The 22,013-nt window shown below is 35.4% G+C and overlaps 1 protein-coding gene across 7 annotated transcripts in view; it reads left to right on the top strand.

Annotated features, from left to right (window-relative positions):
• Positions 1–22,013, top strand: part of OC90 (otoconin 90) — a 1,698,850-nt gene that overhangs the window by 1,594,470 nt on the left and 82,367 nt on the right. For all 7 annotated transcript variants that reach the window (XM_044067044.1, XM_044067045.1, XM_044067046.1 and 4 more), the window contains one exon: positions 6,629–6,735. In XM_044067044.1, the coding sequence (XP_043922979.1) occupies positions 6,629–6,735 (107 nt within the window). The remainder of the gene's footprint in view (positions 1–6,628; positions 6,736–22,013) is intronic.

The raw sequence follows: 22,013 nt of genomic DNA on the forward strand, positions 1-22,013 counted from the left end.
GTCATGTCCAATTGGAGAGAGGCATGATGACTAACAGATATTGTGGCAAAAATGGCATAAAAAGTATTCTTCTAAATGAGTGCTTAGAATAGATTGTGAACTGCAACAGTTTTCTATAAGACATGCAAGCAACTGTTTCAAGTTGCTCCTTTGAAAGCACAGTTTTAAAAAGCAATCAAATATATGGGATGCAGATGCCTGTGTACTGTGGATATGATTAAAAGACTCCATACTGTTCATCTGAAAAATGATGGCAGTTTTGCCAATCAAAGTGGCAGAAATGCAATATGCAATCCAAATATGCAAAAGCATGAGGATGGCAAAGGTGTTATCAACATTGATAGATAAGGATTAATGTCTGTGAAGAGGAGTCAAAACATTTGACAACATTAATAGAACTAAGATGATTTTGAAAGAAGCAGTGTAAGAAACATTGCTATTGTTGTTGGGTCTTGCTACAGAGAAAACCTTCAGTAGAGTCAGCTGGGGTTTTATGAGTAGGGCAATGGTAGCATCTGCAATCCCTTGTAGAATACTAAGGTTAATGAGGATATAAAAAGAATGTAAGACAAGAATTAAGGTGTGAGGGTTCCTCTCTGACAAGCTACATTTGAACAGAAGAACTAGGCAGGGATGTCCTCTTTCCACACTGTTATTGTCTTTATTTTTAGAGCTGTTGGTAAAGAAAATAAAGGATTCACACATTCAATCATATAACTGGTGTGATACTCTGTATGCATTAGCTTTAATTGCAAATTATATTGTTTTGCACTTCATAAATCCAGAAAAGGATATTTTACTGGTGCTGTACCTTTTTTGACAGTTTCACATCTTTTCAGGATAGAAACAAATGAAAATAAAACAAAGGTTATTGTGGTAAGCTATGCACCTATGCATGAATTGGTTCAACAATATCCCTGATTATGAGGACATGATAAGATGAACCATTTCAGTGTATGAATTAAAACGGATATGTTAAGGATATGTGGGAAGAAAGTAAATGAAAGATAATACAAAAAGTGAAACTGGAAGGTCTTGATAATGGATATGGATGGTAAGATGCAAGCAATGAAAATGTTTTAGATCCCTTTAGTCTTAAATACAGATCAGGCATATTTTTATCACCCAAAGGAGAAGTTGTGGATGATAATTAATGAAGAGGTGAAAGAATTTATTTTGGAGAAGAAGAAGAAGACAAGAGTTTAGTGGGATAAGCAGATCACCTCATAAAATAAGATGGCTTACAGTTACCTGATTTGAATGGGTACTTTAGAACCACACAATTAAGACTCATATACATTTTATGTTATTTTATTTTATTTTATATGTGATTACCATGGGGGGTCACCGATAACAACTGACCATTTGTAGGTATTGTCTGAGTACATAACTCAAGCAGAAAGTTATAAATCAAACTGTAAAAGGATAATGATGAAATAGTGGTGGGAAATGAGAGACTAAGAGCACATAATGGGAAACTAGAATTTTGGATGAAGTCCTTAAGTAAAATAACAATGACCATACAAAATATTACATTCATATAGTAGAAGAAACTATTCCAAGAATTATGTAAATCACCTGGAAATGGAGAAAGGAGACTTTACCAACAGGGATGTCTGCAAGCAGGGGTATAGAAAATAGGCAAGACGGAGCTTAAATTTACTGGAAAAAATTAGCTACGGAGCAAAAGTATTGATAGCAAATAATTGAAGAGGGAAAGGTAACAGAGTTAGTTGAAGCTCAGCAGAAGGTCAGACTGCAGTTAAACCAGGACTACTTTACCAATCAGAGATAGATAAAAGAGTGCAGGCAAACAGAAGGTAACAGGTGCTTAATGAAAGATTAGCTCTGGTAAAATTGTCAACAGAGTCAAGAACCAAAGCTGCCGTTAAAAACTGGTAATTAGTAGACAATATAAAATATTGCATGATAACTAGAAGAAGTTACAACAGACTGAGATCGGGAGTGGGGGGCTCATTTACAAAGGAACAATGGAAAACAATTGTTAAGGTTCACTTGTATGCAACAAAGTCCAAAAGGTTTAATATTTCTTGCATGAGAGTGTTTGCATAACTATTTCATAATTCAAGTAGACTTTAGAAGAATTTTTTCTTCAGGTAGCCAGCAAATGCTGTAGGTATGATGGAGAAGAGGAAAATAACTGGGCACTTGTTTGGGGGGAATGTAACACATTGTAGGAAATTATTAAAATCTGCTAGAGTACTTTGACAGAAATTTTGAGGGAACAAATGGTGATGACTAAGGGAAGTATTTTTTGAGCTGGGCTTTAGAATCTGATCTAGACATAGTAAGGCAGTACCAAGTTAAATGTTATATGCAGCCAAAAAGCAATTACAAGAAAATGAATATCAGGATTTATTCCCAATGTTAAAAAAAAGAGGATGCACATTTCATAGAAATGAATGGCGTTTTGGGGAACAATACATGCAGAATAACATTTAGGAACAGGAGAGATGTTTAAGGGAAGGCAGAGATCAACTTATGTAATGTTGGACTGAATGAATGTTGTTAAAACATACATGTACACTGCATGACAATAACAATGGAAAATGTTATCATGTTTTTTTCTTCTTTATTATTAATGTGTATAAATCTATCAAGGGGTTTAAATTCTGATGATTTAATAACGTTGATTAAAAGAGAGGGAAGATGAAGCAGAGTGTGACTTAGAGGAGGAGGTACTCCAAAATGTAACAGTATGGATTTAAGGCCTGATGCAAGAAGAGTTGTGTGGATCTGCTATGTAATCAGTCATGATTTATATTTCAGTTGAGTGATATCACTATGTCTGGATTTATGATTGTCCCACTGAATTCTCTCTGTCTTAGAGCCATTCATTTTTTTTTATCAAAAGGATAATAAAGAGTAATTTTAAGGAAAAATGAGCAAAGCATGCCTCCTGCTGAGTTACTTGAGTAATGGCAGGATAAAAAACAATGCAAGTACAGTAAAATATGATGTCTAATGTGCTCAACTGCAATGAAAAACTGTGCAATTAGAACTGTACACATAGTTTACTCATTGCTGACAAAAAAAGTAAAAAACATAGTTTGCTACCTGATGTCTGTACTTCTTTACAACTGCAGAGACATAGCATGCAGAATGCAGAGGCAAATACAAAGAACAGCAGTGATGTTCTAGAAAGATGTGCTGGTTTATTTGAAGGTGTGGGATGTTTAAAGACAATATCATACTAAATTGTTGCCAAAACCATACAATAACACATACTCCAGGCAGACAGCCTGTAGGCCCTAAAAAGAAGAATGAGAAAGAACTTTAGCATATGTGGTTACTCTGAGTGATAGTTAGGTAAACCCTGCCTACAAAATGACTCAGTACTGTAGTGTCAGTGGTCAGATGAAAAGAAGAACTTAGAACTTTTATTCAAAGGTAACAATGACAATATTTCTGCTTGGCTGCAAAATCATACACATTTGTAACTGGGATTCAGGCAGAATGGCCATGTATCAATTGTCCATATATGAAGGAGGTGTGCTATTAGAAGGTCAGTGAAGCAAAATTGTAGTAAGAAAGGCAGTAGCAGCATACCAAGTGCTGGTGTACCAAGAGAATGTTTTTAGGAACTGGGTACAGTGTAAAATGCAGGTACTGTTGGAGGATGTTGCTTTGGCCTCCAATATGATGCAACACTTGCTGGGACCATAGGAATCATTTGCACACAGCCAGACATCTTTGAATGTTCCTGTGTACATGCATGGGGAAAATTGTCACTGCTAACACTGTACAACAGAGAGAGTTATATCTGCACACAACTGCAAAAGGCATACAGACACTTAACTGGGACACCTGCAGTAGTCATGGGTCATAGCTTTAAACAGTCGCCACTGAATGTGTGTTCCCTCTTGTGTACAAAGTCATCTGCTGTTGGACATTCACTCCCACTACTACATCAGTATATTGGTCTGAACTTGACGTCTGTACTTTGGTCTAGTCATGGGTGCGATCTGATGTGTGTCTAGTTATATTGATTTTAAACACTGCCTTGTCAGCCCCATTAGGCAGTAACGTCCTTCAGCTGCCTGCTTTCTTGTCCATCAGCACTTGATAGGATACACTTCAAGAAACTGTTTTCATGGCAATGCAGTTTGGTCCCTTACAAAGCAGAAACCCCATGTAAACATGTGAAAATGCAGAGAAAGAAATAGACGCATAATGTATTGGCCAGGCATGTCCATGCAAAGAGAGAAAATGGTGCAAGACTATAGTCTATGTGGAATGTTCAGGAATCGATGCCAAAGTAGATGTTGATTTATTTCAGCATAACAATCTTAACTATCTGTTCTGTATTGACTGCTAAACACTGTAGATAATGTGCTGAAATACATTCTGCAGTCTAGTGGTCCACAGTTAACCTGAAGTACTTAAATCTTTTGTCAAGGACTGGGAATGTGAATAGATTTTGCCTAGTCCAAAGTGACCGCAATCAAATAGTCAAACTAAAATAAATGGTCCAAATAGTCAAAAACATTTAAAGAAATGCAATTATTCCATCATCTTCTTCTTGCCAGTGGTTTGTACTACCTTAGATAGACACCCTACCATTTGATTTGTCCTTGCTGCCACTAAGCCTAATGGCTTATGCCTTTGGAATTAATTACTTAAAGTCCATTTTTTATCAGAGTCCCAAGCACATTGTGCACCCCTTCTTTTTTTCTTCCTGGGTATATAAAGTGAAGTTGTTGCCTCTCAGACCATGTCCCAGATCTCTATAGGTCCCCTTGTAGGATTGTATTCCTACACTGGCATCATCTAGAAAGTAATTCACTATTTAATGTCCTACAAGAGATCAGAGGTGACTACTTTAATTAGAACTGGAAATAAGCAAAAAAGGAAGAGCTTTATGGCAAACTAATTAAAGCATAAAATATTATGTCTCCAAAGGGAAAAAAAATGCTGCTCAGTACTTATAATACTACATTCCGTTTTATTAATTAAACAGATAAGCACTGTTGTCCATGACAATATAGAACTTCATCAGGTCTGGAAATAAGACCAGTCACTATGGGACATCACATGTTAGCTTCTTCTTCCCTCACCCTGCAACCTACTTTGTCATTATAGCAATCTGTTCTCTGACTTGTAACCACTTCTCTACCCACCTACAAACTTTGCTACCTGCTCCTATCCTCTTAATTTTTCAAAAACCCTGTGTTGTGCTGGATAAATCTCAAAAAATGGTTCCATCTACCTCACTAGTATCCCAGTTACATAACTGGGTCATGTTAATCTGACATTATCTACTCACTAACCTGGACTTCTCAAGGCAGTTCTTTCTCCACATTTGAGGATGGGCACTGCACTTGTTTGCTTCCACTCCCTCAATACCACCCATTTCCTAATGGAACAGCTGGCAAGCTCTGTTAGAGGTCCAAATAGTGTTTCAACAGGCCTCTTGCAGATCCTTAGTGGTCCAGACTCTTTGTGTTATCCTCTTTTAATGTTCATGTCACCTTCTGTATTCTTTAGTATGTGATTTTCACACCCACATCTTCTCTCCCGTCTCTCAAGCTAGTAGTCTGCTCGCTTGTTTTTTTTGTTTGTTTTTTTTTTGGTGAACATTGAATGGAAGTAGTAATTTAATATTTTTTCCTGTTCCCTGACTACTTCATAATTTTAATCTTCACAGGTTAATTCCCGTTTCCTTTCCTGCCTCCTTTCTTTTTCCACCATTCCTTATCCCCTTTTTCCCATTCTTATACTTAGTATCACTTTTTTTTCTCTTTTATTTTTTACATTTCTCCTTTTTACTTCCTCAGTATACTCTGTTATCATACTTTCACCTTCTGCATAACTGCCCTGCTGAACTTTTTCACTGTCCTTCAATTCTCTGTTTCTTCTCTTTGCCCTTATTAGCTATACCTCTTTGCTTTTACAGTACTCCACATTCCTATTTCAGTACTCCTATGGAGAGATCCCTGTCATAGATTACAGTCCCTTCACTTGCACTTTCTTTTCATCCACTAAAATCCTTAACCATTAACTCTTCAGTCTTACTAGAGGCAGCTCAACAATCCTTATCCCCATCCCATAATCCCAGATGACGGTATTCCTGACCATTTCTTGTCTGAGCTCTGCAGGTACACTGAATTTTATAGTATTCTACACTGACTCACTTGGATATATTTGTTAGATGCAGAATCAAAGTTGCCCATGGCAGATAATATGCCACCTTGCAGCTTATGATAATAATCAGTCCTCAGATAAACTGTAATTCAAATTCATGCAGCCAGAAAACAATGCAGGCTTTAAAGGCATCATATGTATAGCAACAACTATGTACTAGACACCGGACACTTTGTACCCGAGGTTTCTTCTCATGTACAATAACGTCTGTGGTTGTTGTTCTGTGGTTGTGATGTAATGACAATTCACTGTACCTTACAACTGCATTATCACAAATGTCTGAATATTCATTCCTTATACATTATGCAGGAGAAGCTATACAATAAATAAAGTTCATAGTCTTGTTAACATATAGAAATAGAATAGGTATTCAGTAACTATTCAAATTAAAATTGTGTGTCAGATTCTCATAGCAATACTAACAAGTCATATTGCTAAATATAATTGTATTGATTTTTTTAAGGTGCTGCTTCCTACATCAATGCTGCATCGATCAGATAAAAAGACTTGGCTGTAGACTATCACAGAGCTCAAGTACACATGTGACCTGTATGGAGAATAAGCCTGCATGTAAGTGTGTTACAGTAAATGTGGAATACAGTACTTTTTCAATGAGAAAAGAGATGCAAATTATAGTCAATCGCACTAATCATCATAAGTTTTATGGTACTCACCTCATAAACTAAGAAACTAAGTGTATCTTACCTCTACTGTGATTAATTGTTTAGGCCTTAAAACATTTTCATTGTTATCACTGCATTCTTCCCTGTCCAACATTTCATTAACCACAGTAGAATTATAATTTCAATTTTAACTATGCTTTCCTTCAGAATCTAAGATGTTAATGTGCATGTATTTTATTATCTGTAAATATAGACAACTCTTTCATTTTTTCTCTTGCTGTGTTCGTCATGCCATAATTAGAATACAGTGGAAAACAATATTATATATATATATATATATATATATATATATATATATATATATGGATCTACTTGGATCTACTTCAGTAGATGGAGTTACATAAACACCGAAGACCAAAATGTCAAGACAGAAATACCAGAAATGCACAATAGTGAAAAGTGACATGATCGAATATCAGAACAGTGAACAGGTAGTGCATTCATCCCAATGAGGTGCAAAGATCCTTTGCAGGGGGCAAGCCCCCCTGCACCCCCCACAACTTATATATACCAACTCCATATGAGCTACAACATGCTCATATCCTTGGCTTTGTACACCCAAACTGTTTTCTGAATGTTAATATGTGTCTCCCTCAGTTAGTCATTCGAACATCTACTGGTATGGTAGGTTTTACTTACACAACTGTACATTATTCTTTATCCAGCTCAGATTCTAAAACAGATAGTATTTGATTTGAAAATAAGCAAAGTTTGTCAACTGTTTTCCCCATTTCATCATTTTTTTCCCTTGTGGCTTGCTCCAATCTTCTTTGTACTATCTTTATATTTGAAGCTTACAAATAAAGGGGGTGTATAAGAGGTCTTACTTTCTTTCCAGTTCTCTAAGATTTGTTTCATAATATTCTTTGACTAAGTATATTGTAGAAGAAATGCACTTACCTTCCAGAAAACACATCCTTTGGTCACTAACCATTCCATTAGCTGAGAATAATTTGAGAGGTCACTATATCCATATGTGGCAGTTTGCACAATTCCTTCTTCAAGAACACATCTGAAGTCCTTAATGCTGTGCTTAAAGAAATCAGATCTTTTTTTAACTTTGTTGACTAGGTTGTATTATTTATGACTGCATTTTGTATGATTATCAAAAACTTTTAGTTAAATTTCATGATAAAACAAAAAGGCAGTGGTGCAATTTGTTATACAAAGTTCAGCATAACAGCTTTCTAAACAAAAAGGAAAAATCATACAGTGTACCTTAAGTCCCAGAGCCCCATCAAACAGAGCAACATTTACTTCAAAAAAAAAACACCCAATAATTAATTTCTCTTTGGTAAAAAACAGGAATCAATTCCTCTCTTGTAAAGTCTCTCCTTACTACAGCATAACACCCAGAACCAAAGTTCCAAGCACCCCCCCCCCCATAAGAAGCCTTCTTCTCTGGATTTATAGAGACGTAGTACTGTCTGTTATATAACATATGATTAGATAATTGCTTCTATTTACTCAACCAGGTGTGATATGTGCAGGTGTATGTATACATATACATCACAACCATAAGCCTACCTCTCTTTTATTGGTTTCACTCTAACTGCCTCTCTGGCAGTCTTACTTCCCTTCCAGACTATACTAATCCTAATTTGGGGAATACCTTTAATCCACAGCTCTTCACCTTTTTTTTGCTAAAAGCATTCTCTGTATCAGTCTGCATATTTGTTGTTCTTGACATTGACATTATGTATTATAGTCTAAAAATATGTTTTCTAGAAATTCAGCTGCAACCTCAAAAGTAGTTTTGGGGTATTTTTGCTTATTTACAAAAACTAGTGGTCAGTTGCATATTAAGCAGCAAGTATTTAACAGGTCCATATTAAAAGAGCGAAGCAACGAAAGAGCGAACTCTCTTTTGTCGACACGTAAAACTCAGAGTCTGAAAATAGCAAAGTTAGAGAACAGCGATTTTTTTTTCCCCAAGGAAAAAAATTGCTGGGCCATTCTCAGGACTTTCCTGTTTTCTCCACTGTGGTGCGATCTCAGAGTTGGTATATTTAAGTGTGGGGGTGGGGGGAGCACAGTCCCGCACTTTATTTTGTCTTTATAAATTTTTTTTGGAACAGCGATTTTTTCCCAGGGGAAAAAAAAATCACTGTTCCATAACTTCACTGTTTTCAGAAACTTTGGGTTTTACATGTCGACAAAAGAGCATTCGCTCTATCGTCATTTCGTTCTTCTAATATAGACCTGTATTTAACAGACAATGATATGCGGAACAACTTTCAGCAAGCTGCTATTCTCTTTCACTTTAAAATTGTTCTAATTTACAAAATGAATGTAAAAATGTTTACTGCAGTGTAATACACACATGCACACACACACACACACACACAGACAAATATATATATATATATATCTTCTTCTTCTTCTCCTTTCGGCTTTTCCCGGTTAGGGGTCGCCACAGCGGATCATCTGTCCCACACAGGATTGGCAGTGAGGTTTTACAGTGTCGAGTTGCCAGCCCGGCGCCCAACCTTCCATAGAAGGCACACACACACTCACACCTAGGGCCAATTTAGAGTGTCCAATCCACCTACTGCATGTCTTTGGGATGTGGGAGGAAACCGAGCACCGGAGAAACCCACGTGACCACAGGGAGGACATGCAAACTCCACACAGAAGGCACCCCAGCTGAGGATCGAACCGGAGAACCTCTTGCTGTGAGGCGACAACGCTAACCGCTGCACCACCATGGCCGCCCATATATATATATATATATATATATATATATATATATATATATATATATATATATATGTATATATATATATATATATATATATATATATATATATATATATATATATATACGAAGAACGAACCAAGAAAAAGGGAAAACTAGTTGTACAGGAAAGATATTGGCATACAACTTAAATACACTGTTGTCATAAATAATAAAATAAGATCCATTTTAAAGATCACCTTGCATTTTTATTAAAACAGGAAATCAGGATTCAAGCTGGTATTCCTTGTTTAACCAATGGTTTATTAAGTAAAAACAAAAGACAAGTACTTTCACCCTTGTCAGAGCTTTGGAAGATAAACCCAATTCAGCAGATTAGGAGCAAGAAAATGCCTCTAGTTCCTGCATAAGAAGCCAGTGCGCCAGTCCTCATACTTGGAAATTGACCTGGTTAGACAGGGGATAACCAGGATGAATGTATACTCAAACAATGAAACACAGTACCAAAGAAATGTAGTTTTCCAGCCATAAGGGTAGTAAACATGTTCCTTAAGGAAGAACAAACCAAGAAAAAGTATTTTACAGGAATGATTTCAGGATACAACTTGCTAAAATAGTGTTGTCATAAATACTAATGCAAGATCAGTGGTAAAGATCACCTTGCATTCTTATTAAAAACAAGAAAACAGGATTCAAGTGATTATTGTTTGTTTAACTTATGGTTTATTAAGTAAAAACAAAAGATGAGCAGTTTTATCCTTGTCAGAGCTTCATCAGACAAACCCAATTCAGTAGTCCAGAAGCAAGAAAATTCCTCTAGTGCCTACATAAGAAGCCAGTGTGCCAGTCTTTGTACTTGAAAGTTGACCTAATTAGACAGGGCCTGCCAGATGCATTTTCATTATGTGTGAGTTTCAGGGGAGAGAATTTAGTGTTTCTCATACTTAGTCCATTTTCAATTTGAGAATGTTTTGTTCTGTTTTGTTTTGTTTAGAAAATGGCGCAATATTTTTCCGAAAATGTTAAATTTAATCCAAATCTCTTTGATAATTATAAAAGTAAAGAAGAAAATATTATGTGCACTGATGTGATAACTGTAAAAATAAAGAAGAAAATAATATACAAATTGACAGTTTTGAACAGTGATTATGGTAACTTGGGGGGAGAGATCAAACAAATAATGAATATTGGTGTGGCTTGTGGGGACCAGATTCATTACACTGCATAGGACCCTGTTTGTCCACAATCTTGTTCAGTTAATTCTGGAGGTGCATACTGCAACTATACAGCATTAGTAGCCATTTAAGTACGTCAGACTTGTATTGAGTCATACAAGAGGAGTTAGTTATTCTTGATGCTAGAAAATACATAGGAAGGTTAGAAATAAAATGTAGATGGCCTGCAGGGATGTGAGCCCCTTAAAAAACAGCTTGTTATATACAGTAATATTTCTGATTTTTGTGCAACTTCTGGATTGTTGAACAAAAGCTGCTGCAGCATTTATATTGCCTTTAATTGTTTTGCTTTATTCATTACACTGACGAACGAATTCATTTATTAATAGGCCTGGATTGTGTAATATAGTCTAAACATGTTGTATTTTAGTAACATATTTTGCAGTACTTTCTTTACAGCCTCCAGAAACTACAAAAGGGCTGTTATTTGACAGGTCATATAGACTGCATTATTTTCCAGTGATGTTCAGAACCATCTAATCTTCAGCATCCATTATTTAGCCATTGTTGCATATTATTGTGATATAGAATTATCCACAAGTTTGGCAAGATTGGATTATAAAGGATTTCTACATTAATAAATCTGGTAGCTAGTGCAGAGGACTAAAACTGAAACTTGTTAATGAGCTGCTTCTGGTGGCGAGGGTGCAGGGTTTGAATCTTTCCTCCTTCCTATACTTACTGTGTGACTTTAAGCAAGCTGCATAATAAGAAAGTGCTTTGAAGTAACTTGAGTTAAGCTCCTTGAAGGACTGTATGCCTAGTAAATATGAACCTGTTGTCATTGTTTGACAGTCATTCCCTTTTCCATAGCTGATCAAGTTCAGGAAATGTTCTGGCAACATGACCAACACATCATTTTTATGCAACATAAGCAGTGGATTCTTCAAGGAAAGCAGGCACTGTATATGTAGATGATGCACATAAATGCAAGGCTGTTTGCCAGCTGTAACCTTTGCATCAGTAATAGTTCTCTTTAATTAGAATTAGTCAGATAACTTTTATTTCTGCAGCAACTGTGCATATTGACTTAGCATATGTTATCAGGTGGTTAGAATTTCTTGTGCTCTCAAATACTCTTCTGCTTAGACCATACTACACTTGGCTGGATCTTATGATGTGATGCTAGTGATCATTAAATAATTTCATGTAGTTCATCCAAAGTTACCAATAAAGTACATGTAATTTATTTCTTCATAACAATAAGTTGTGTACAGAGTTAACAAAGTGGCCATAACAGCTGGTGGAAGCGGGACTCTGTTGATTAAAGTGCATTTATGCTCTTATCATCTGGTCAATTTAAAACAGGCTTTAATCTGGCTTTGCAGGACTAATGTACATGTGTGAATTAAGTTGGAATATTTTGACTGCTTTGTGTTTGTGTGAAACAAATTTGAAATACATATATTTGGTCATTATTAATGTTTTTGACACTGACACATCTAAGAGATACAGTCATAAATGTAGCTATAATTGTTGGGTTTTAGTGATGTATGTGAATAAAAATTACTCTGATGAGCTGATAAAGTTAAAGTTATTGTTCTGTCTTTGTAGGATTAGTTTTCATTTGTGTAAAGCACACTATAGTACTTTTCGGCAGTTATTTATTGTGAATATTTTTATCAGAATCAGACATGATGTGTACACACTCAATAAAATGGCAGTAATTGTTGAGTACAGATATTGATGGATTATAATGACAGCAGTTTGTGTGGCCTTTGTTATTTGAAATGTTCAGAGTGGACACTGTTGTCATTGTTAGTTCATATATTTTGTTTCACTGCTTACTGGAAAAATGTTAAAAAAACTGCAAATTTAAAATATGCACTAACAAATGTTGCTTTATTAAACAGGAAATATAATTTAAAACAATCATGAAAGTGGATCAAAGGACACATGCATTTATACATGCTCCTAAAATGTGTACAGGGGGCATGGTTTGAAAACCCCAAGGTACACATCATCTGCCATTGGGCTGATGCATTTTCACAGAATGTGAGTTTCAATCCATTTCCAATGAATGTGACATCCAAATAAAGGGATGTTTACTATGCTCATGCCAAGTCTGTTGCCAATGTGAGACTTTTGTTATATTTAGTAAATGGCCACCATATAGACAACTCTTTTATTTTTTCTCTTGCTGTGTTCGTCATGCCATAATTAGAATACAGTGGAAAACAATATTATATATATACATGGATCTACTTGGATCTACTTCAGTAGATGGAGTTACATAAACACCGAAGACCAAAATGTCAAGACAGAAATACCAGAAATGCACAATAGTGAAAAGTGACATGATCGAATATCAGAACAGTGAACAGGTAGTGCATTCATCCCAATGAGGTGCAAAGATCCTTTGCAGGGGGAAAGCCCCCCTGCACCCCCCACAACTTATATATACCAACTCCATATGAGCTACAACATGCCCATATCCTTGGCTTTGTACACCCAAACTGTTTTCTGAATGTTAATATGATATGTCTCCCTCAGTTAGTCATTCGAACATCTACTGGTATGGTAGGTTTTACTTACACAACTGTACATTATTCTTTATCCAGCTCAGATTCTAAAACGGATAGTATTTGATTTGAAAATAAGCAAAGTTTGTCAACTGTTTTCCCCATTTCATCATTGTTTGCCTTGAGGCTTGCTCCACTCTTCTTTGTACTATCTTTATATTTGCACCTTACAAATGAAGGGGGTGTATAAGAGGTCTTACTTTCTTTCCAGTTCTCTAAGATTTGTTTCATAATATTCTCTGACTAAGTATATTGTAGAAGAAATGCACTTACCTTCCAGAAAACACATCCTTTGGTCACTAACCATTCCATTAGCTGAGAATAATTTGAGAGGTCACTATATCCATATGTGGCAGTTTGCACAATTCCTTCTTCAAGAACACATCTGAAGTCCTTAATGCTGTGCTTAAAGAAATCAGATCTTTTTTTAACTTTGTTGACTAGGTTGTATTATTTATGAAAGCATTTTGTATGATTATCAAAAACTTTTAGTTAAATTTCATGATAAAACAAAAAGGCAGTGGTGCAGTTTGTTATACAAAGTTGAGCATAACAGCTTTCTAAACAAAAAGGAAAAATCATACAGTGTACCTTAAGTCCCAGAGCCCCATCAAACAGAGCAACATTTACTTCAAAAAAAAAAACACCCAATAATTAATTTCTCTTTGGTAAAAAACAGGAATCAATTCCTCTCTTGTAGAGTCTCTCCTTACTGCAGCATAACACCCAGAACCAAAGTTCCAAGCACCCCCCCCCCCATAAGAAGCCTTCTTCTCTGGATTTATAGAGACGTAGTACTGTCTGTTATATAACATATGATTAGATAATTGCTTCTATTTACTCAACCAGGTGTGATATGTGCAGGTGTATGTATACATATACATCACAACCATAAGCCTACCTCTCTTTTATTGGTTTCACTCTAACTGTCTCTCTAGCAGTCTTACTTCCCTTCCAGACTATACTAATCCTAATTTGGGGCATACCTTTAATCCACAATTCTTCACCTTTTTTTTTTTTGCTAAAAGCATTCTCTGTATCAATCTGCATATTTGTTGTTCTTGACATTGACATTATGTATTATAGTCTAAAAATATGTTTTCTAGAAATTCAGCTGCAACCTCAAAAGTAGTTTTGGGGTATTTTTCTTATTTACAAAAACTAGTGGTCAGTTGCATATTAAGCAGCAAGTATTTAACAGGTCTATATTAAAACAGGGAAGCAACGAAAGAGCGAACTCTCTTTTGTCGACACGTAAAACTCAGAGTCTGAAAATAGCAAAGTTAGATAACAGCGATTTTTTTTCCCCCAAGGAAAAAAATTGCTGGGCCATTCTCAGGACTTTCCTGTTTTCTCCACTGTGGTGCGATCTCAGAGTTGGTATATTTAAGTGTGGGGGTGGGGGGAGCACAGTCCCACACTTTATTTTGTCTTTATAAATTTTTTTTTGGAACAGCGATTTTTTCCCAGGGAAAAAAAATCACTGTTCCATAACTTCACTGTTTTCAGAGACTTTGGGTTTTACATGTCAACGAAAGAGCATTCGCTCTATCGTCATTTTGTTCTTCTAATATAGACCTGTATTTAACAGACAATGATATGCGGAACAACTTTCAGCAAGCTGCTGTTCTCTTTCATTTTAAAATTGTTCTAATTTACAAAATGAATGTAAAAATATTTACTGCAGTGTAATACACACATACACACACACACACACACACAAATATATACATATATATATATATATATATATATATATATATAGAGAGAGAGAGAGAACGAAACCTAGGAAATGTAGTTTTCCAGCCTTTCCTTAAGGAAGAACAAACCAAGAAAAAGGGAAAACTAGTTGTACAGGAAAGATATTGGCATACAACTTAAATACACTGTTGTCATAAATAATAAAATAAGATCCATTTTAAAGATCACCTTGCATTTTTATTAAAACAGGAAAACAGGATTCAAGCTGGTATTCCTTGTTTAACCAGTGGTTTATTAAGTAAAAACAAAAGACAAGTACTTTCACTCTTGTCAGAGCTTTGTAAGATAAACCCAATTCAGTAGACTAGGAGCAAGAAAATGCCTCTAGTTCCTGAATAAGAAGCCAGTGTGCCAGTCCTCATACTTGGAAATTGACCTGGTTAGACAGGGGATAACCAGGATGAATGTATACTCAAACAATGAAACACAGTACCGAAGAAATGTAGTTTTCCAGCCATAAGGGTAGTAAACATGTTCCTTAAGGAAGAACAAACCAAGAAAAAGTATTTTACAGGAATGATTTCAGGATACAACTTGCTAAAATAGAGTGTTGTCATAAATACTAATGCAAGATCAGTGGTAAAGATCACCTTGCAGTCTTATTAAAAACAAGAAAACAGGATTCAAGTAATTATTGTTTGTTTAACTTATGGTTTATTAAGTAAAAACAAAAGAGCAGTTTCATCCTTGTCAGAGCTTCATCAGACAAACCCAATTCAGTAGTCCAGAAGCAAGAAAATTCCTCTAGTGCCTGCATAAGAAGCCAGTGTGCCAGTCTTTGTACTTGAAAGTTGACCTAGTTAGACAGGGCCTGCCAGATGCATTTTCATTATGTGTGAGTTTCAGGGGAGAGAATTTAGTGTTTCTCATACTTAGTCCATTTTCAGTTTGAGAATGTTTTGTTCTGTTTTGTTTTGTTTAGAAAATGGCGCAATATTTTTCTGAAAATGTTAAATTTAATCCAAATCTCTTTGATAATTATAAAAGTAAAGAAGAAAATATTATGTGTACTGATGTGATAACTGTAAAAATAAAGAAGAAAATAATATACAAATTGACAGTTTTGAACAGTGATTATGGTAACTTGGGGGGAGAAATCAAACAAATAATGAATATTGGTGTGGCTTGTGGGGACTAGATTCATTACACTGCATAGGACCCTGTTTGTCCACAATCTTGTTCAGTTAATTCTGGAGGAGCATGCTGCAACTATACAGCATTAGTAGCCATTTAAGTACGTCAGACTTGTATTGAGTCATATCAGAGGAGTTAGTTATTCTTGATGCTAGAAAATACATAGGAAGGTTAGAAATTAAATGTAGATGGCCTGCAGGGATGTGAGCCCCTTAAAAAACAGCTTGTTATATACAGTAATATTTCTGATTTTTGTGCAACTTCTGGACTGTTGAACAAAAGCTGCTGCAGCATTTATATTGCCTTTAATTGTTTTGCTTTATTCATTGCACTGAAGAACGAATTCATTTATTAATAGGCCTGGATTGTCTAATATAGTCTAAACATGTATTTTAGTAACATATTTTGCAGTACTTTCTTTACAGCTTCCAGAAACTACAAAAGGGCTGTTATTTGACAGGTCATATAGACTGCATTATTTTCCAGTGATGTTCAGAACCATCTAATCTTCAGCATCCATTATTTAGCCATTGTTGCATATTATTGTGATACAGAATTATCCACAAGTTTGGCAAGATTGGATTAAAAAGGATTTCTACATTAATAAATCTGGTAGCTAGTGCAGAGGACTAAAACTGAAACTTGTTAATGAGCTGCTTCTGGTGGTGAGGGTGCAGGGTTTGAATCTTTCCTCCTTCGTATACTTACTGTGTGAGCTGCATAATAAGAAAGTGTTTAGAAGTAACTGGTAATTTGAGTTAAGCTCCTTGAAGGACTGCATGCCTAGTAAATATGAACCTGTTGTCATTGTTTGACAGTCATTCCCTTTTCCATAGCTGATCAAGTTCAGGAAATGTTCTAGCAACATGACCAACACACCATTTTTATGCAACATAAGCAGTGCATTCTTCAAGGAAAGCAGGCACTGTATATGTAGATGATGCACATAAATGCAAGGCTGTTTGCCAGCTGTAACCTTTGCATCAGTAATAGTTCTCTTTAATTAGAATTAGTCAGATAACTTTTATTTCTGCAGCAACTGTGCATATTGACTTAGCATATGTTATCAGGTGGTTAGAATTTCTTGTGCTCTCAAATACTCTTCTACTTAGACCATACTACACTTGGCTGGATCTTATGATGTGATGCTAGTGATCATTAAATAATTTCATGTAGTTCATCCAAAGTTACCAATAAAGTACATGTAATTTATTTCTTCATAACAATAAGTTGTGTACAGAGTTAACAAAGTGGCTATAACAGCTGGTGGAAGCGGGACTCTGTTGATTAACATGCATTTATGCTCTTATCATCTGGTCAATTTTAAACAGGCTTTCATCTGGCTTTGCAGGACTAATGTACATGTCTGAATTAAGTTGGAATATTTTGACTGCTTTGTGTTTGTGTGAAACAAATTTGAAATACATATATTTGGTCATTATTAATGTTTTTGACACGGACACATCTAAGAGATACAGTCAAAAATGTAGCTATAATTGTTGGGTTTTAGTGATGTATGTGAATAAAAATTACTCTGATGAGCTGATAAAGTTAAAGTTATTGTTCTGTCTTTGTAGGATTAGTTTTCATTTGTATAAAGCACACTATAGTACATTTCGGCAGTTATTTATTGTGAATATTTTTATCAGAATCAGACATGATGTGTACACACTCAATAAAGTGGCAGTAATTGTTGAGTACAGATATTGATGGATTATAATGACAGCAGTTTGTGTGGCCTTTGTTATTTGAAATGTTCAGAGTGGACACTGTTGTCATTGTTAGTTCATATATTTTGTTTCACTGCTTACTGGAAAAATGTTAAAAAAACTGCAAATTTAAAATATGCACGAACAAATGTTGCTTTATTAAACAGGAAATATAATTTAAAACAATCATGAAAGTGGATCAAAGGACACATGCATTTATACATGCTCCTAAAATGTGTACAGGGGGCATGGTTTGAAAACCCCAAGATACACTTCATCTGCCATTGGGCTGATGCATTTTCACAAATTGTGAGTTTCAATCCATTTTCAATGAATGTGACATCCAAATAAAGGGATGTTTACTATGCTCATGCCAAGTCTGTTGCCAATGTGAGACTTTTGTTATATTTAGTAAATGGCCACCAGTGTTTATGTTCTAAAACCATAATTAAAAGTTTTAAATTAAATCTAAATCAAAATCATTCTAAAAGTAAAGAAGAAAATAGTATGCAGACTGACAGGTTTGGACAGTGTTTATGGTAAATGGGAAGAGATCTACAAGTAATGGGACACTGAAATGGTGGTGGGGGGTCCTTTACTCTGCATAGGGCCCCATTTGACCATGATCTGCTCTGACCATGTTCTTATAGCTATGTTTTTTAGAGTGTACAATAATGGACACTGTGGATTGCCATGAGGTAGTGAGGTAAACTGACTTTATTACACTTCCCCCCATTCATTGCTCAGCTGCCAGGCTTACATCTAAGTATATCATCACATGATCCCTATTCAGAAGAGGTAGCATATCATTCACAGTGTCTTTGCTAGTACGTTGCTTACCAAAGCAAATTCTTCTTCCTCAAGTTTCTTGTTTCCAGCTTCTGGTAGAGTTGTCATGCACATACTCACAAAACATTCCCAAACACAGACACATTTCTCTAAGATAAATAAATGTTAAGGTTACTGAGGAAGCAGACAGGCTCTGAATACCCTTAGATACTGGTGTTCCTCAAAATGAGTCTGCTTCATCAAAAACACAAACTGCTTTACATCTGCTACAGACGACAGCAATAAGGTTGCATGTAGCACTGCCAAAAACTATAGCGATGATGATGATGATTCTACTACTACTGCTAGTCCCTAGCCTTTCCAATAATGTTTAATTCTACAAATGTTGACAATGCCTGCTGGAGAAGAATGCCAAACCAAGTAGCTAGTATATTACTCAAAACTATGTTTTTGCTTTGTTTTGTTTTAATATCCACTATACTGCACAGTGTATGCCTATACTCTTTAAGTACCTTCTACATCTCTGAAGTTTTTGCATTGTGTTTGGGTGTCATTTCATCTGTACTGCATTTCTTGGAACATTATACATCAATCAAGACTCACATCATTCTGAATGAATGCCCCTTACCTAATGGCAATGACTTCCACTATGAGATTTTGAATTTGTAAACTTCTCTATACAGCATTTAACCCTGTTACACATGGCACTTCACTTTCATTAGTCATGTTGCTTCTTATTAAATGTAAATTATTTGAACCACATGTGTATTGAGTTAAGCATCTATATCTTCACCATTATTTCATTACTATTTAGACTGTCTAAACTAAGGAAGAAGTGCAAAAATTTTTTTTTATTCTAAAAATAGACTAGGATAGCGCTGGATTCAGGAGAGGACAAACATTTTTACAGGCGAATAGAATAGGTGAGTTAATAAGGATCCTAAGATGTTTATTAAACCTCATTTAGAACATAGGAACAGAAGATATAAGTAGAATGGAAACGTCATTTAGAACAAAGAAAGAAGAGATATAGGTAAGAAAGTATAATGAGCAAGCGCTTGGATAGAGGAGAGGAAGTTGCTAAACACAAACATTAAGCATTTCAATAACCAAAACCTAGAAATAAAAAAAGAATATCAAGGTATTAGGACAGCTCCAGTCTTCAATGAACTTTTCTACTTTCTGAGTTTTGTCTTGACTTGTTTAAGTTAACAAATATCTTACCCCATGTTTTACCAAATCCTAAAAGTAGGTTGGCTGTAGTGCACTGCAGGCATACAATGAACAGTTTAGTTAACACACACCTTTGTTGTTAATAACTGGGTTAGTTGCAGCATGCTAGCAAAAGAAAAAGAGTGAAAAAGATGAACAGAAGTTTAGGTTACAAAGTTGTATATTTTTAACAAAAGAAATCTGAAAATAAATAAAGAAAAACTAGATAAGTAAATAGATAGATAGCTAGATAGATAGCCATGTTCCTGCTACTGTGGAGCAAATCTTTAACAATGGCAGGGATAAGTATTTTAAAATGTGACTTATAGGGCATAAAAACCCTTTAAGTAAAACTTTCCATTCTGGACAAATGGCAATGCATAGTGTATCTTTTAAAAAAATATACTTAACTTCTATAGCAGAGGCATAACCATGCACATAACCCATATAACTAAAGAAGAAATTTGAGAGTGAAAAGACGCTACTGTAAGAACTTGCAGTTAGGCTCAATAACTTACCAGAAGACAAGTCAATTAATGCCTTGAGAAGAAGACTGCACCAGAGTACAAGATATTGTTTTGTAAGATAGAGAATAGATATTTCTTAGAAATTGTGAGACTTAGATATGTTTAAAATACTATTTGGCACTAAAAGAAGGGCTATTATTGCACTAACCTGACAGCATCCTATCCCATTTCAAGCCTCAGCCACTCCTGCTTAAGCTGAAGTGTGAGCAGAAATTGATTCTGATAATAATTGAACTATGCTGCATATCTTTTGAGTGACTTAGGGAACTAAGGTGAAGTTAGTTTTGTATTTCATGCTTTAGTCCCACATTTCTTTACTTCTGGTCTCATTTTCTATATCAGCATGCAAGTAAGAAAAAGTGCAAATTATTGCTTAAGTCTGAGAGCTGCAGTGGCAGGCCAACATGTAAATGAATAAAAGATCAATATGATTTACCATTGATAAGGATGACAAGATAGCACATTTATGAAGGTGCATCTTACAGTGAGAAAGCAAATGTAAAATTTCCATTATTTTCTTAGTCCTTAATTATTTCTAATAATTACAACTGCATGCTCTGCCTCTGTACTCACAAATGACTGTTCTAATTTTAATATAGCAACATTCCAGGTTTTAACATGTGCAGAAGATGAGAAAAGTAAAATGCTGCCATAGTAGTCCTTCTAGAAAAAATCAACAGTACCATGGATAACGTTAAATGTTCCATGGTGTTGGGCTTTGCATGGCTGCATGATGTATGACTCCAGGTATCATTTGGTAAAATGTTTGCAAGTGGATGCTAGAGCTCAGAATTTTTTGTTTTGTTTTGCAGTTCTTATTTTTAGTAATGAACAAATGTTTCTACAGAAAAAGTGATGATGCTACACACAGCATTACAGTTATAATGCTTTCACAAGCATGCTTCAGAATTGGGAGGTTGTTTCAATTCTGTCATGAAAGTGTGTTTTCTAAAGATAATCATGCAGAAGCAAATGGTTTCTACGATGTTGTTCTGTAACTGGGGGATGTATTGGTTCTACCACATAAGTGTGTGCTGATAAAAAAGCGTTCATGGGGAAATAACACATAGCATTATGATCGTGATGCTTTGACAAATGCTGTAATACCAGTAATGAAATCAATAGCCAAATATCAGTGAAGATAATACTTTATTTTATAAACATCATTCTTAATAGCATTTGGTGCAGTGACTGCATTTGAATATTACAGTAATGTGGAATATACCCTGATTGCCACATGATGCTTGACTTTAGGTAGTTGAATGCTATATCATTACAGTACACAAAGTATAACATCAGGGACTAGTAAAATGCAATAGCTAGAGGCTATAATTTTTATATGACAGAAATGTACTTGTGAGAAAGATGATCAAATGGAAAAATGCTAGTTGCAGTGTAGCAAGCAGTTGCTACAGTTTAGACAACACACAGAACACTACAGTGCTCAGGTTTGACTGCAAATGTTACACCAGCTTTTAAGAGCCAGTATTGCACTAAAGATTGATCAGGAATCCAGATGATGGATCAAATAGTCGATTGCTTTCACTTTAGCCCAGAGCAGTTGCCCCCTCTGTCCTG

This window comes from Protopterus annectens, chromosome 3.part1 (assembly GCF_019279795.1).
Source record: "Protopterus annectens isolate FY-2018-M chromosome 3.part1, PAN1.0, whole genome shotgun sequence".
Classification (NCBI taxonomy): Eukaryota; Metazoa; Chordata; order Ceratodontiformes; family Protopteridae; genus Protopterus; species Protopterus annectens.